This window comes from Larus michahellis, chromosome 1 (genome assembly GCF_964199755.1).
Source record: "Larus michahellis chromosome 1, bLarMic1.1, whole genome shotgun sequence".
Classification (NCBI taxonomy): domain Eukaryota; kingdom Metazoa; phylum Chordata; class Aves; order Charadriiformes; family Laridae; genus Larus; species Larus michahellis.
The window spans coordinates 51,910,526-51,925,774 of NC_133896.1; the positions used below are offsets into that span (position 1 = coordinate 51,910,526).

The 15,249-nt window shown below is 42.0% G+C and overlaps 1 protein-coding gene and 1 non-coding gene across 3 annotated transcripts; both read left to right on the forward strand.

Annotated features, from left to right (window-relative positions):
* Positions 1 to 281: 281 nt before the first annotated feature.
* On the forward strand, positions 282 to 9,742 carry SLC25A3 (solute carrier family 25 member 3). Of its 2 annotated transcripts, none has more exons than XM_074575627.1 (8): positions 282 to 964; positions 1,124 to 1,277; positions 4,190 to 4,311; positions 7,230 to 7,409; positions 7,527 to 7,708; positions 8,428 to 8,600; positions 9,170 to 9,280; positions 9,391 to 9,742. In XM_074575627.1, the coding sequence occupies exons 2-8, from the start codon at positions 1,130 to 1,132 to the stop codon at positions 9,549 to 9,551; spliced, it is 1,077 nt and encodes a 358-aa protein (XP_074431728.1). In that variant the 5' UTR covers positions 282 to 964; positions 1,124 to 1,129; the 3' UTR covers positions 9,552 to 9,742. The 2 variants fall into 2 exon arrangements, with proteins under 2 accessions (XP_074431728.1, XP_074431737.1); XM_074575636.1 differs by lacking the exon at positions 4,190 to 4,311 and adding an exon at positions 4,477 to 4,598 and having other exon boundaries at positions 518 to 964.
* On the forward strand, positions 7,892 to 8,131 carry LOC141738152 (small nucleolar RNA SNORA53). The gene has a single exon (XR_012585329.1). It is a non-coding gene; the product is annotated as a small nucleolar RNA SNORA53 (small nucleolar RNA).
* Positions 9,743 to 15,249: the final 5,507 nt, after the last annotated feature.

The following is a 15,249-nucleotide window of genomic DNA, read 5'->3' on the forward strand; positions in this document are numbered from 1 at the left end:
CTGAACTGTGCTGCGTCAGTTTTGTACTATGTAAACCTGGTCAGATAACATTCTACTTTAACAAAGTGGTAACTAGCAATTCTGTAAGTGGCTGCAGCTGGTGCAGCATAGGCCATGTCACAGTGCCTTGCAAGCCTGTCCTCCAGAGGTGAAATGCAGTGGCAGCTGCCAGCACGTTTGGTGGCTTGTCCCCTGACCACACGTGGTCTTGCACCACCCTGCGGTGGGAGCCTGCTGAGAGGGGTGAACCTTTTGTTAAGAGAGCTGCATCTTGCAGCTTTAGCAGAGTGTGGTTAGAAAGTATTGCTAGATGATAGTGAACAGAACTGGAGTTCAGGGCAATACCGAGGACTTCTTTAAGCTAATCTTAAAAACTGGCCGCCATTCAAAGTGCAACTGCTGTAGAGCGTGAACCCAGGCCCGAAGCCAGCTGCTGCGGGGGTGATCCGGTGGTGGTTGAGAGCGTCTCGTCTGACACGCCCCGGGCTCTCACACGGCTGCCCGAAGGGAGGCCCTCAGGCGCTGGGCAGCGTCTGCCGCTGCGCCCCTGAGGAACCCCCAAGAAGCGCCCCGCCGACGGCGGGCCCTCAGCCAGAAGCCACAGCCTTTCTCGGGCTTGTCGCAGCTGCGGCGCCGGCCTGAAGCAGCCGAGGGCCAGGCCGTGAGCCCATGGGCAGCCCTGGGGGGCAGACAGACCCCTCCGGGGCTCTGCCGGCCGCCTCCCCGGCTCCGGAGAGGGGCTGCGACGGCTGCCTCCCCCGGCCAAGGGCGTAGGCCTCGGTTGCGCGTGCGCGGCAAGTGCCGGTTCGCCGAGCGCCTCCGCCAATCGCCCGGCGGCTTCTTGGGCTGCGGCCCCGCCCCGTGCGTCGGCGAAGGACAAAGTGACGGCGCCGGGCGCGCGGTCAGCCTCTGCGCCCAGCCGCCGCCCGAGCAGCGGGTTCGCGCGCTGCCGCCATCTTAGGAGGTGAGTCGGGGCGGCGCGGCGGAGGACGCCCGGTGGGGCCCCGCTGCTCGCCCCGGGGGCGACTGACCGCCTTGGCGGGTGCAGGGCAGTTCGGCCCGGCCCGGCTCCGCGGCGGGATTCCCTCATCCCACCCCGCTCTGCTCTTCTCGCCCGCCTCAGGTCGCCATGTTCTCGTCCATCGCGCCGCTCGCCCGGCTCAACCCCTTCTACGCGCCGCACTTCCAGCTGGTGCAGGACGGGGCGAGGAAGCGCGCGGGGCCAGCGGAGGCGCCCACCACGCGGCGGAGCTTGGCGGCCGCATCCGCCGCTGAAGGTGAGAGGGGTCGCGGCGGAGGCGAGGCCTGCGGGCGGCCGTCTCCGTCCTACCGCGGGCCTGCGCCCCTCGGGGCGGCGGAAGGGAGGGTTAGCGCCTGGCGGGGCTCGGCCGGGCCGGGGAGGAGACGGCGCTGGGCCTACGCGCCCGCTTGGAGGACGAGGAAGGGCACGGGCGGGGGAGGCGCTGGCAGCCGCTTCCGCTCCCCGCGCGGTGGGAGCTGAGTGGCAGCGAGGATCCGGTGTTACCGGCAAAGGACACGGGAATGTTCTGGCTCAGGGTAATTGCAGAAATCCCCGACGGAGCCTGCCTTGTGGATAAAAGGGCTTTTTCTGGCTCTTCTGGGCCTGCAGGCTCGGGGACTGAGGCTTCAGGCCTCTGCTTCTTTTTTTCCTTGGAGAAGAGCAGCATGTGAATCTGAATGGATTGAAAGACTATCTCCCGTCCTTTTTTTCTTTTATTTGTATTCCCCCCCCACACACACGTTTATTCACAGCTGGACATCTGAATATCTGGACACATTAGAGGTGCCTGCAGCTGTTCTGGGTTGTCTTTTTTTTTTCCCTCCTTTGTAGTTGTGAGACATACACTAGATAGCTATGCTGTCTAACATATAGTGATGCATTTCAGATTTAAGTGTAAGAGATTTTCTGTGACTTAAAAAGGTCAGAGCTTGATGATAGTCCTAGCAGTGGAGGTAGATGTTAAAATTCTAATTCTTCTAAGCTGTTAGTAACTTAAAAGCATCTCTCTGCCTTTATATAATAAAAAAATGAAGAAAGAAGTGCATTCAGCAAGATACCTCTTCTGAAGTATTATTGTTACCGAAGTATGTTAGTGCTCTTGCATTAACATTCATGTAATATGTGAAAGAGAGACAGAAATGGGTGTTGAATTTTATTAAGTTGTCGAGAAAGTACTTCTGGCTTTCAGTGTAGTAATCTTGTTGCTAGCTAACTAAAGCCCTAAATAGCTTTTCAGTACGCTAAATATATTCAGTATGTGCCCTTATTTCTTGAAAGCATTATGCTTGAGCTTCATCCTGTTTGTAGGCAGATGCAGCCAAAGGTGACCACTTTCTTAGTCTTTGTAGTCTTTTTTGCTGTGTTCATTATTTCATATACCAGTTTATGCTCTGGCCTTTGTATTGGGAGAGTAACACGTCGCAGAAGATACGTGAGCTTACACAAGGTCACACAAAGTCAGTACAAACCACAAGACCTTGTGAGTTCAGCTTAGGGCATCAGCCATAACACAGCTTAGAGACAGAATGTTTTATCATCAGCTCTTGGAATTTGTCCTTGTTAACATGTCAGATCAGAAGCAAATAAATTAAGTAGTTATGATGTAGCTGTCTTAACAGAGTAGACATGTTTTTGTGCTATATATTTGAGTAGCTTCAGGGTGTTTGTCTTAAGTCACTGTCTTAGGTGTGTTAGAATAACTTCCTTGCCCTCTACTAAGTGTTTAGGCAGTTCTCTTTTCAGGTAACATTTTTCAGGAAATTTGACTCTACTTGAAATACGAAGTCTGGGATCTACTATGGCTTTTTTCCTAATACTGCTGTACCATTACAAATTTAGGTACCTGTAAAGAGTTCAAGCCTAGTTGATACTGGCTTGGCTTTTCTTAATTAGTGTTTTTGAACACCTAGCTGACAGGTCAGTCTGAATACCATTGTGATAGAGCAGATACAGGAAACTCCATTTTTCTGTGGCTTCTACAAATGTTCGCCTCTGTCAGTTGTTGAGTATGACTTCTAACAGAAATTGTGGTGAAAAAGCGTGAACAAACACCTCAGGTATCTGGACAGCATGGTAACTGCTGCAGTGCTGTTGTGCTGCAGACCAAAGATACAGCTAGGAAGAGCTGTCCCATAATACAGACCCAGAGTCTGTTCTTTCATTACCCCTGCATAGAAAGCCTAGTTTGTGTTTGTTTAACCAGTCATTCTGTCAAGTTGTGAACAGAGTATTACTTCTGTCTGCAGATCTGCTAGTGTAACCAAGGTATTTTAGAGGTACGTGTAAGTCCCGAACAAGCATATTTACAGTCTTGAGCAGTATCTCAAAGAAATTCTCATAAGTTATGTATTGTTCTGACTGTTAACTGATTCCTCACTTTAAGTGTAGGCTTAATTGGAATTTGTGAAAATAACTTGCATTTTTAAGACTGGATGGTTTTATGCACAGTACTGTATGTGACAGTGCAAATGAAATATCTCTTAATTAAATGTGATCTGAAAGATTCTTTAATGAACCTTGTTTATGAGCATTGAATGTGGTGATTAATTTAATAAAATTCTGCAGCTTCATTAAACAGAAGCTGTATAAATCTGAGATTCTGTATTTGAAAGGAAATTTTAAAAAATCTATATAAAGAGTCTGAAAAATACATTAAAATATACCTATATAAAGAAAAGTCCAGCACTGATTTCATAGATCTGTATGGTCTCTACTTAAACACAGAAGTTGCACTGTGACAGAATATTTAACCAAAGAAGCTTTGTCTCTGGAATACTAGAGAAACACTCTTGCTTAATTCCTGAATGTAAGAGAATGTTGGATATTGCAACTTCAAATCATAATTTCTACTAGCAGCTTCTGGGATTAATTTCTATGGTTTAAATGTTCTGTGAGCTGAAACTTGACTTTCCTCCATTGTTTTTTTTTAAAGGAACAAACTCAATTTGGAAGGCCTAGAATCAAATCTTGTCAGTCCAAAAGGTGGTAATTTAAAGCAAGGGAATTATTTTTGAGTAAAACACTACAGTTGAATAATATACCACGGAAGATTATTTCAGTTTAATACTGTTGAGAAGGTAGCACTCAGCCAATTTTGTTTCTTTTCTGATTTTTGTTATCATTTATGATTGATCATATATATGTAATTTTTTTTCCCCAATTAACTAGAATACAGCTGTGCATATGGCTCAGGCAGATTCTTTATGCTTTGTGGCCTTGGTGGGATTATTAGCTGTGGAACAACACATACAGCACTGGTTCCTCTAGACCTGGTTAAATGCAGAATACAGGTTTGTTCTGCATGTTGGTATGTGGTGACATTGACAAAGCATGTTTAATGTGTTATAATTAATCTACTAATAAATTGGAGGTATAAACTATCCCCTGGACATCGTTGTCCAACAGTGCATGGAGTTTATGTAAAAGCATGGTGTGTCTTTATTTTTTTGCTGCAGAATACAGTTGTGAATATGGCTCGCTCAAGTTTTATGCTCTCTGTGGCGTTGGTGGGGTCCTAAGTTGTGGCCTGACACACACTGCCGTTGTACCACTGGATTTAGTGAAATGTCGTATGCAGGTTTGTATTAACTTAAACATTTCCTAAACTTTTTCTCTATGTAGGCAGCATATTAAGAGTTTACAGTAGGGACACAGTTTTCTGGATGACAGGAAGTGAGCAAACTCGAATGCTACTTTTATCAAGTCTACTGCTATGAGACTAACAAAATGCCACTTTCAAGAGAAGCAGAGGCATTTAGGATAATCTGGATTAATTGTTTTTGACTACATTTAAGGCCCAATTAACTGACTGTATTTGCTAAAAGGCAACCACCACAATGTTACTCTTTGCTGTGTGGTAGGTTATCCAGCACTATTCGTGTGCTTTTGGGTGAAGGAAATAGTATCTTTGGTGTTTTGAAGATCTGTGGTTTTTAGCCTGGAGTGACATGCATGTATAATTTGATCCATTAACATTGTGGATATCAATGCATGGCTTATGGTTTGGATACTTTCTAATGATGCCACTTTGAATTGAGTGGGTAAAGCTTGATATAGTATTGGTAAGGCTTTTGGCTAGTTTCCTTGAAGTGATACTTGATTGAACTGAGAGGAGATTTGTCACATTGCACTTAATTTGTGATACCAGCTTCCGTATTAAAATCACCTAGTGAACAGCCGTGGATAAAAACATGCTAATGGGTTTATTCAAGCAAATCTGTGCCTCAAGAATGAAGCAAATTAAAGCACACTTCTGAATTTCTGGAAATAAAGCAGTTAACAACTTCCCTGTTAGGGATGATAGTTAGCTGATGCTGATTATAAAAGTGGTGATTTTGTAATGACAGAACTTCTGAAATTAGGAGGGAACTACTAACTAGTGAGACCTAGTAGTCACACTAGGAGTACTGGATGTGATATTCTTTAAAATTGTTTTCTTACGGAAGGCATTTATTTAGCATTCTTTATGTGAGAGGCTTTTTTGCATACTTGAGAACACCTGAAATTCTGGTCTCAAACTAGTAATCCTTAAACACATCAGACAAACAGAGGGTGCATTGAATGAGGGCAGCGTGGTGCTTTCTACAAAACTTGCATTGAGACGAGGCTAACTGTGTAGGAATTTCCTATCTCTACTACTAAGGAATAGCTGTAGCTGAGTTTGTGTTTTATTTCTGTAAATGTAGCTTTGAGTGCACGTTTCTCTTGTTATGGACTTCAAAATCCAAGATCGGTAGCTTGACTACTCATGCCTAAGGATAAGTTTCATGGGAAGGAGGAGATTGGTAATAGGTAAAGAAGATGCAGCATCTCAAATAGTTCTTGATCTGATTGCAAATTGGGTTAATGGGCCGAAAGCACGAGCGCCATACAATGCTGCATATATAATGCTGCATGTAGAACTGGGAGTAAGGCCTCATAACTTCCTAGGCTTCAACTGCTTGGTGGGTATGTTCAGCTTGGGCTACCAGTACTTGGTTTCCTACATGATGAGGGTGGTGATACTTCCCCTTCCTTCTCCAGCACTTAGAGGAAGGTGCAAGAGCAGAGTTCCCTGTGGATTCCAGGTGTGACCTTGTAAAACCTGTCGGCATTTGTCCCTTTACAGATCCAGTACAGAGCATGTTACTAATCCTTCCTAGGTTCTCCAGGAAGAAACCTCTAAGAGGTCACTTTTTATGTAGATGATAATTAAGAATGGTTCTGACATGAACATAGTCTCATTTTACAGTCCGTGATTAAATATCCAATTTTCTGAAATTCTGAATCTTTTAAAATTGGTATGTTTAGGTGAACTAGTTCTGAAGTAGGTTGTTGCAGACTGCAAGACAAAATACTAGTCACTGCAGATCCCATAGCTCTTTCTGAAATCTTTGGTTGACTTATAATTTGGTATCTTTCTTCTTATTTCTCTGAGGAAATGTTGGGTGATGTCAAATATGAAAAGTAACAGTGTAATGTGACTTAAAATTTGTGAGAATGACCTGATTAAGAATTTGTTAAATGGTTTCCTTTCACATGAAAAAAAATACTCAAATTGGTCTTTTTTAAGTTCTGATAAGTTACTTACAAAATCTCACTCAATCTTTTGTGTGCAGAAAATATTTTATATGTAGCCTTTACTGTGAATTCAAAGTACAGGTGTAGAAGTTCTTGAGTACTCTTTGATCTGCTTATCTGCTTTGTTCCATCTTCTGACTATGTGGAGGGATCAAACTAACAGTGGACAAATAACCTCTTCTGATAAAGAATCAGGTGAATTGTCAGGCTTGGTTTGTGGCAAGTGTACCTAGGTGTGACATAGAGAGGATGAGATTGCTGACAGAAGCTATCAAATTTATAAAGAATATGATCTAAACATAATTATACCAGTATACTACTGTCAGTGTTAGAATAGTGATTTTAGTAGACCTTTTTGATACAGAAAGTCATATTGTTAGTTTGGAGAATAAAGGTCAAGCAAAAATCAGACAGTTTTGTGGCTCCTGAGTATTGAGGAGCATACTGGCAGTTAAAATAAGTTAGGGTTTGAGCCTAGCAAGTAAGCATTACAGTTACATTAGTGTAACTTTGTGTTGAGTACATCGTCTGTCCGGGGAACCTTAGGAAGCCAGCTGTAGGAGGAATTTAAGAATTTTATGTTTTGGATGGGGGTGTGAGAAAGCAAATAGTAGGCTGTATCAAGCAATTAACTGCCTATTCTGTTTAGGTTGATCCACAAAAATATAAGAGCATCTTCAATGGATTTTCAGTGACAGTCAAAGAAGATGGTGTTCGTGGCTTGGCTAAGGGATGGGCTCCCACCTTTATTGGATACTCCATGCAGGGGCTTTGTAAATTTGGTTTCTATGAAGTTTTCAAAATCCTATATGGCAACATGCTGGGAGAGGTAAGCCTTAAGTAGTTTACATGAGGCTATATATCTGCAACATAATAGTATTAGTAATTAAGAGTAATCATAAAAGCACGATTCATTAATAAAAATGTGTGTTTAAATTCACTTTAGGAAAATGCGTATTTGTGGCGTACTTCGCTATATTTAGCCGCATCTGCCAGTGCGGAGTTTTTTGCTGACATTGCTCTGGCTCCAATGGAAGCTGCTAAAGTTCGTATTCAGACACAGCCTGGATATGCTAACACTCTGAGGGAGGCTGTACCTAAAATGTTTGGAGAAGAAGGCATCTGGGCGTAAGTATCTTCTTGACTTTAATTTTTCTTTTTATTCAGGTTCTTAATGTTGAGTATTTTTTTCCTAATGAAAGACTTGCTAAAACTGTTGCGCCTTTAGCTTATAATATTTTTTGATCTTTGTATTTCAAGATAACAGCTTAACGTACTTCAGGGAATCAGTGCTGAACTGGCTGTTAGTTCCACATGCTCCTTAGATCCATCTTTGTGAGTATCTTTGTGCTGAGTTCTGCTGGATAACTTCAGTTTCTAGCAGTTCCAGTCAGAGATATTCAGCAACTTTTTGGTTGTACAGTCAAAGATGCTTGAGTCATTGGCATGTAAGAGTATTGTAACTGCATGTTAGCTTTCTGTTCTGATAGAAGTGGCTGTAAATATACAAGTCATTTATCGCTATCGGGACTTGGCTGGTATGCAGACATAAGCCTTACTGCACTTGTAGTATGAGTACTGCGTTACTGCAGTGCCTTGTAATCTGAAAAGTGACTACAAAAACAGCTGTGCAGTGTTAAGGCATCAGGTAACTTCTCATTTGTGTTGCTGTTATAAGTTAGTACTCAGGAACTAATAAAACTTAAATTTCTGTTCTGTAGGTATTGAGACACTTAAGCCTTACTGTGTCAGTATTTACAAATTGTATTTCCGATAGCAACAATAAGCTAACTCATTTTTTTGGAGTTAAAAAAAAAAGTACCTTAAATACCTCTTCTCCGGTTAAGTTTCTATAAAGGTGTTGCTCCTTTGTGGATGAGACAGATTCCATACACAATGATGAAATTTGCCTGCTTTGAACGTACTGTTGAAGCTCTCTACAAGTACGTCGTTCCCAAGCCACGAAGTGAATGTACAAAAGGAGAACAGCTGGTGGTCACATTTGTTGCAGGCTATATTGGTAAGGAATCTTTAAGTCCTACACTTCATTAATGGACTACCACAACTCTAGGAGCCTTTTCAGAATATTGAATAGATATAAGTAGAATGTGAGAATGTACTTGTAACTAAAATGTGCGGGGAAAAAACTGTATTTAATCTGTAAGCGGAAAAATTGAGTCTGTAATAGGACAATACTCTTAATTGTTCCTGTGTGTTACCAATGTTAATGTCCAAGTTTAGAAACTACAGCTGATTTAAGTGAAAACGCTTGCATCTTTGCTAGGCTGGGGAAGGTTGAGGGAAGGGGAGAGAAATCTGGATGGAAGGGGGATTTTCAATATCCAGAGATTCAGAATGAGTTTTGTTTTAGCAGAAGAGGTGCTGCAAGAGCAGAACTGAGGTGTTTTCTAATATTCTTGTCACGAGTATGTACCTGGTCTCCTTTTAGGATACCGGGAGGCTTGACTTAACTACTGTGCGATTCATTAGCATTTTATTAGGAGGTGTGGTTGCAGCTGGTTGTACTTAGTGTGCACAGTAATGGTACAGCTAAACCACCACAGAACTAATTTCAAATTGTTCTTTCAGCTGGTGTGTTCTGTGCAATTGTTTCCCATCCTGCTGATTCCGTGGTGTCTGTGTTGAACAAAGAAAAGGGCAGTTCTGCTTCACAAGTTCTTATGAGGCTTGGATTCAAAGGTACATCCTTACTTTCATGTATTTTGGATCAAGCGTTTGTGGTGTTATGGGGAAGATTTCTTTTTTTCCTCGCTTCTTCCTCTACTCATGCTTTATGTTTTGCTCTACAGGTGTATGGAAAGGTCTGTTTGCTCGTATCATTATGATTGGTACGCTGACTGCACTACAGTGGTTCATCTACGATTCTGTGAAGGTCTATTTCAGACTTCCTCGTCCACCTCCACCTGAAATGCCAGAATCTCTGAAGAAGAAGCTCGGTCTAACTGAATAGACAGCTCATGGACTGACTATGCTGGCTGTCCCAGTGAGGAGTTTCATGAAACTTTTATATATTTGACTATGTAGAAAACAAACTCTATATTATGTCATTATTGGCTGTGCCCTCATCCCACATGAGGGTTTAAATTCTGCCGCTGTCATTGCCTGAAATAAATGAGAAACAGAGTGCTTAGTGTCTGTTTACTACTGCGTATGTAAGCTTCATTTCATAGCAGCGAATACCTCAAATACTTCCTCCCCCCAAAAAAAATTAAAAAAAAAAATTAACCTATTCTACACTTCATGAATGAGAGAATTGTAAAACGATTGTAACAAAAATAGTCTTTCATTGTTTCCAGAGAAGTGCCAAGAACCTGTCCTTGCAGAACTGCAGGAACTTAACTGCAATTCAGTGCACTTTGAGTTCACTGTTTTATTTGCCTATAATAAGCTGTTACTGTAGAATAGCTGAACTCCTGAATGGCTGAGACGAGACTGCAGCCTGATAGGGCGTCCTGGTCATACTATCAGTGTTCTCCATAGAGATAAAAGGAACCTGACGCTTAATAGAGCCGTTTCTGCTTTGGGGTGGTCATCCCAACATAATTAACTTGATGCTTACTTGACTAACTTCTGCTTTGACTAATTTCTGGCTTTGAACTGCACCAAAGATCTCAGTCCTTTTGGTTGTACTGTGGAATTAAACAGTAGCTGCTACCTTAACAAAAGAAAAGTTGGTGTTAATAAAGATTCTTGAAGATATCTGACCACTAAAAGCTTACTATAGCTTTACAGTAAAATAAAAATGGCTTGCCTCTTACTGTAGTTTGACAAACTTGCCAGTTTTTCCCTACACTTGGTACTCCTGTAGTTTGGGGTTGGTTTTTTTTCCTCAATTAGTTGAATTGTAATGCTGAGTTCTGGTTGAACTGTGCACTTCTGCAGTGCAAGAAGCCATACCAGTTTTTTTTGAACCTTACTTGATGTGAAGAAATCTAGGCTCCTAGGCATGTAAGAGGAGACATTCATGGCAATCTTTTGTTAAGGCAATGAATTTGTTTTTTCCAGTCTTTTCCAGAAAGATGAGCATGCTGCCTTCTGTGTTTTGCCTGTTCAAGAACCCGCAGTTGATAATCACATTCAGAAAAGTCCAGAAAATGCCTAATAGGGTAAAAGGGTTCACTGTATCCAGTGCTACTTTGCTCACTTAGTAGAGCTGGAGCTTAAGTGTCTTTTGTGCAAAGCTGTTTGGATATGCTGCCTTTCAGCACTGGAGCTGATGATATTGAACTTAGCTTGGCATTTGCATATGTTGTGCTGCTCCTTCCTCTATTTGCGTCCCTCAGAGTCAAAAGGACAGTTAAAGCAGGTACCAGTGGAGTGGCATAAATGTACTGACCGCTGCATCTTACTGGAGTCTGGTGTTCCTGCTACCATTTTACATAGTGTTGAGCTTCCCACCCCCTGAGAAAACCTTCTGACTTCCAAGGTTTTGGATGGTTATGCTAAACAAGCAAGCTGAGCCTTATTTTGAATGGTTGCCTTTCAAAATGTGGAGTAAAATCTAAATCTGCTCTATTTCCCTGTCACCGTGACACTAAACACACTCCTAGAGTGGTTGGTATCAACTGCGTTATACAGTGAAGCCAAATTCCCTGAGTCTCAATAAAATATTTGTACAAGTACTTTGGTGTTGAATTAAATATATTTAATGATATAAGTATGTACATCTTGTCCCACTGTGAATGGGAAGCTTTGAAATCATTTAACGAATCATTAAATGCTCCTAAGAGCTTCCTTGGAGAAGAGAGTTAACTATGATTTGATCTTGTATCAAAACTATTGATGTTAAATCAGCTTTTGAAGTTAACTTTTGTACACGGTTCAACTTGTTAAAACAACACTATCACTTTTGTGTACTGTGTATCGTTTCTTTAAAGGCATGCTTTAACTTTTCTTTGATTGCTGGAAAACATCTCAAGCTCCTTCTAGTCCTGAGCACTTTTGTCAACTTTTAAGGCTGGCATAAGAGTGAGACAAACTTGGCTCGTGCAGTGAGATAGTCCGATTGTCAAGTAATCCGATGATAAAGCCAAATTTCTCAAGACTTGTCATTCTATGTGCAGAGCAAAACCACACATTTTATCTTTGCAATGGGGTCACTTTGTGCATTTGTTTTAAATATGTGCAGTAATAAGAGCATCTTAAATACATTTTCTTATTGATCAAGGGTAGACCTGAAATTATATCTTTTTTAAAGATGCTCAGATAAGTTTATCAAGGTAAATCTGAGATAAGACTACACGGGGCTGCTGGCTGTTCCCCTTTTCATCTGTAACGGAGAAAGGGAAAATATACTCGGTGCTGCTTTGGTGTTGAGTTTCAGTGGAAATCCCAAGAGGGAGAGAGTTGCCTTGCAGCTGCTGGCTCTGTTGTCATTCAGCCATAGGCTTGTTCAGACGCTTGAGGTGAAGGGGTTTAACATATGTAAAATGCTAATTGCTTCAAGGGTCACCTACTGATGTTTCAAAGAAGCTTCTGTGGGAAAACTGTAGTATTACAATGCATTTAAAAGGTCAGCTTTGCCACTGATAACTGCGTTATAGCATAACGTGTGGTACGTTTTCGGAAAAGTGGAGAAGATGGGGCAGGGGAGCAGTGGTGCTTTTGTTGGGTTTGTGCTTTTGTTGCAGGGAAGGTCCTGCGTGGCAAAGGAGCGCTCCCTTTTGAACCAAGTACAACTCGAGTAACTCCAGACTGGTCACTAAACCCCAAAGTGCTTTGTAAAACATGGATTATGTATATGCTGCTTGTGTATATTGTTTTATGAAGGGGAAAAACATCCTTTCTTGCTATTACTGGAGCTGAGATCGGCTTTCTGATTTGAAGTGTACTGTCTGTATAAATTTGGAATAACCACTCCATTCACACCCCTTGTTTGTATCGGGTTGTACTACAGGTCAAATGTGCTGACACTTGCCGAAATGCTCGTCGCATATCATTTTACAATGGGCTGTAAGAATACAAATAGCTGTAATTCATTTACATTTCTACATGGAAATGATGTAGTTCACAGTGAAAACAATAAACATCTTGCTTTTTTATAGCAAATATGAGTACTTTGGATAGCTGAGCTTGATAGCTACGTGGCCTTGTGACAATACGATTTTCATGACTCCAAGCAATGTGGGAGGAGGATGTCAGTAGCAGAAACTTCTCGGCCGAGCTGATGGTCCGGTGTGTAAAAATAGATTTTAACATGTTGGGGTTACTTTGCTCGCGTCATTTTTCAGCACTGATCGCGTAATGCAGTTGCTCTTTTGTTTTTGTTTTGTTTTGTTTTTAACTTGTGGGTTGCTGGCAAGAATATAATCTGCCAGTTCTATGCCTGGATCTCCGGAGTGTCACTACAGGTTGGGCAGCATGGGATGATAGAGACTCGTGGAAACATTTAGGTTGGAAAAGACCCTCAAGGTCATCGAGTCCAACTGTAAACCTAGCCCTGCCAAGTCCACCACTAAACCATGTCCATAAGCGCCTCTGTTTTAAGTAGCATAGTTGTAATTTTCATTATTGCCCGAATCTCTCAATCACTAAATAAAATTGTAGAGAGTATGGTTGAGTGTCCCCAGAAATCAGCTAACGAAGGGGTTGTAGTTTTCCTGAGCTGCTGCTCTCCACACAGCCAACAGAACTAAACTAAGGAGGCAAGGTTAGTAATCTGCTTTGAATTTATGAAAAACACCTTATTCTGTCTCATTTTTTTCCCTTGTAGAAAGAGCCTTCCCTCTGTCCTTAGACCACTGTAATTACAAAGCAACTCCAAAACTTTCATTTAATTTTTTAGTCCAGTGGAGGTGTGTGCTTGAAGGGCACTTGAGGATTTGTAAAACCTGTGCAGATTATGGGAGAATTACTGATCACTCGCCTTAATTCTGAGGACAATACAGCGGGTGTGTAAATGTTAGATCCAGATTATTATTTTTTTTCAAGTCAACTTTACCTCTAAACTTTTTCTCTCTTGTTTGTGGCAACAACGTTTTGAAAGCTTCATAATGCTTTGGACCTGCACTTCCTGGGAAGGAAGCGGGAGTGGTCTGTGTACACCTAAGGATAAAGTGAAACTAATGATTCTGTAACATTTTCTGCGTATTTAACTTCTGGAGACCACGAACAGGACTGTGTACTCGGCTTTTCACTGGTAGACGTGTTCTGAGGTCTGGAGGTTATTCGTTTAGGGGTTGAAAGTGAAATCAATAGTTTATCCTGGTTTATTTTCTGGTCACTCTTCCAAAGTGAGAGTGTGCTGTCTTCATCCAGAGGGAACTCTGCTGTGTCAAGACTTCTCTGATCAACTGTGCAGCTGGAGCGTATTTTCCACTTGTGTAAATAAAATGTGTATGGAGATTTTACTGAGATAAATAAACATCACGTTAGTCAAATTCTGATGCCCTTATTATACGTTCAGATGACCTTAACTCATCTTTTCATGACTTGTGATGGTTGTGTAGCTCATTTTAAATCCAAAGTCTCAGTTTCTTTCTACAGTGGAAGGCAGATTTATTCATTGTAGGCAGTCTGTGTCTGCGTGAGAAAAGCCTAGCTATTAGCATAATTTGGGCGAAAAATCTTTAGTGCCAAGTGCTTTCCTTGACAGGACATCTCCATCCCCCCAGGACTGGTGGATTCAGTGAAATCCAGGCTTTGATACACAAAGGAGAGATACTTATTATGAAACCCCCAAGCTCTTATGGTGTATGTGCGTACGTATATATTTTTTCAGGTGTGATACACAACCCCTGCTTTAGCATGGCTGATCGTTCCGGATGTTCTTTAATTTTACTGCCTCCTTCAAGTGCCACTTGGTTATTTTCAGGGGCTTGCTTGAAAATTGCCTGAAAGAGCAAAGGGACGCTCGTTGGCACATAGTACCTGTGGATGCTTTCTGGGAAAACTTGCCTTTTGACAGGTTTATCCTTGTGGTCTCTCAGGTGGACTGGAAGGGGTTAAAGAAAACTGGAGGTAGGAATGGACCCATACCAAAAAGAGGAAAACTTGAGGAAACATAGCATTTAATGTTGACTGAGGGCAATGAAGCAAGGAAGGTATGGAAGACCAGCAACATGAGGCAGGGCAGAAGATACGGAATGCTGAATGAGGATGAGAATAGTGAGGGAGAGGAATGGTTGTATCTTCCGTACAATCGAGTCTAGTAGCTGCAAGATGTTCAGGTATGACCAACTAAACAATTGAGAAGTTATAAAGGCCTTACTCTATGCTTACACTTCTTGATGCAGTTTCATCTATAGCGATTTTCTTAATTGCTGTACCTCTCCTAGTTGTTTTTATAGTCATTTTTTTCCTATTTAATGCACTTTTCCCTCTTTGCTCTGCTAAACCCATTCCCGTTATCTTGTTACTTCAGTCTACCGCCTACCACATTTTTAAATGTCTCCGATCTCTTAAACTCTTGCTCTTCACCACAGAAATACTGCCAGCGCCTCATATCGCTCTAACCTTTTGGGACCTAAATGCACCTCTTTGTTAATTCTGCTCCTCACTATAGTATTTTACAGGCTAAGAAACAATGAATGAATAACGCTGTTAGGATTCCTGGACAGATACCGTGCCGCTGGGAGAAAGCCATCAGCAGGGTTAGTAGGTCTTTCAAGGCTTTGTCCCCATAGAGGGGAGTTCAGTGTGTTGCGTTT

What these genes read in the sequence shown, in the direction of transcription:
- SLC25A3 (XM_074575627.1), top strand. Translation starts at nt 1,130, where the DNA reads ATGTTCTCGTCCATCGCGCCGCTCGCCCGGCTCAACCCCTTCTACGCG. An exon ending in GGAGAAGAAGGCATCTGGGC is followed by an intron (nt 7,709 to 8,427) that starts GTAAGTATCTTC and finishes TCTCCGGTTAAG; the next exon opens with TTTCTATAAAGGTGTTGCTC. An exon ending in ATTTGTTGCAGGCTATATTG is followed by an intron (nt 8,601 to 9,169) that starts GTAAGGAATCTT and finishes TTGTTCTTTCAG; the next exon opens with CTGGTGTGTTCTGTGCAATT.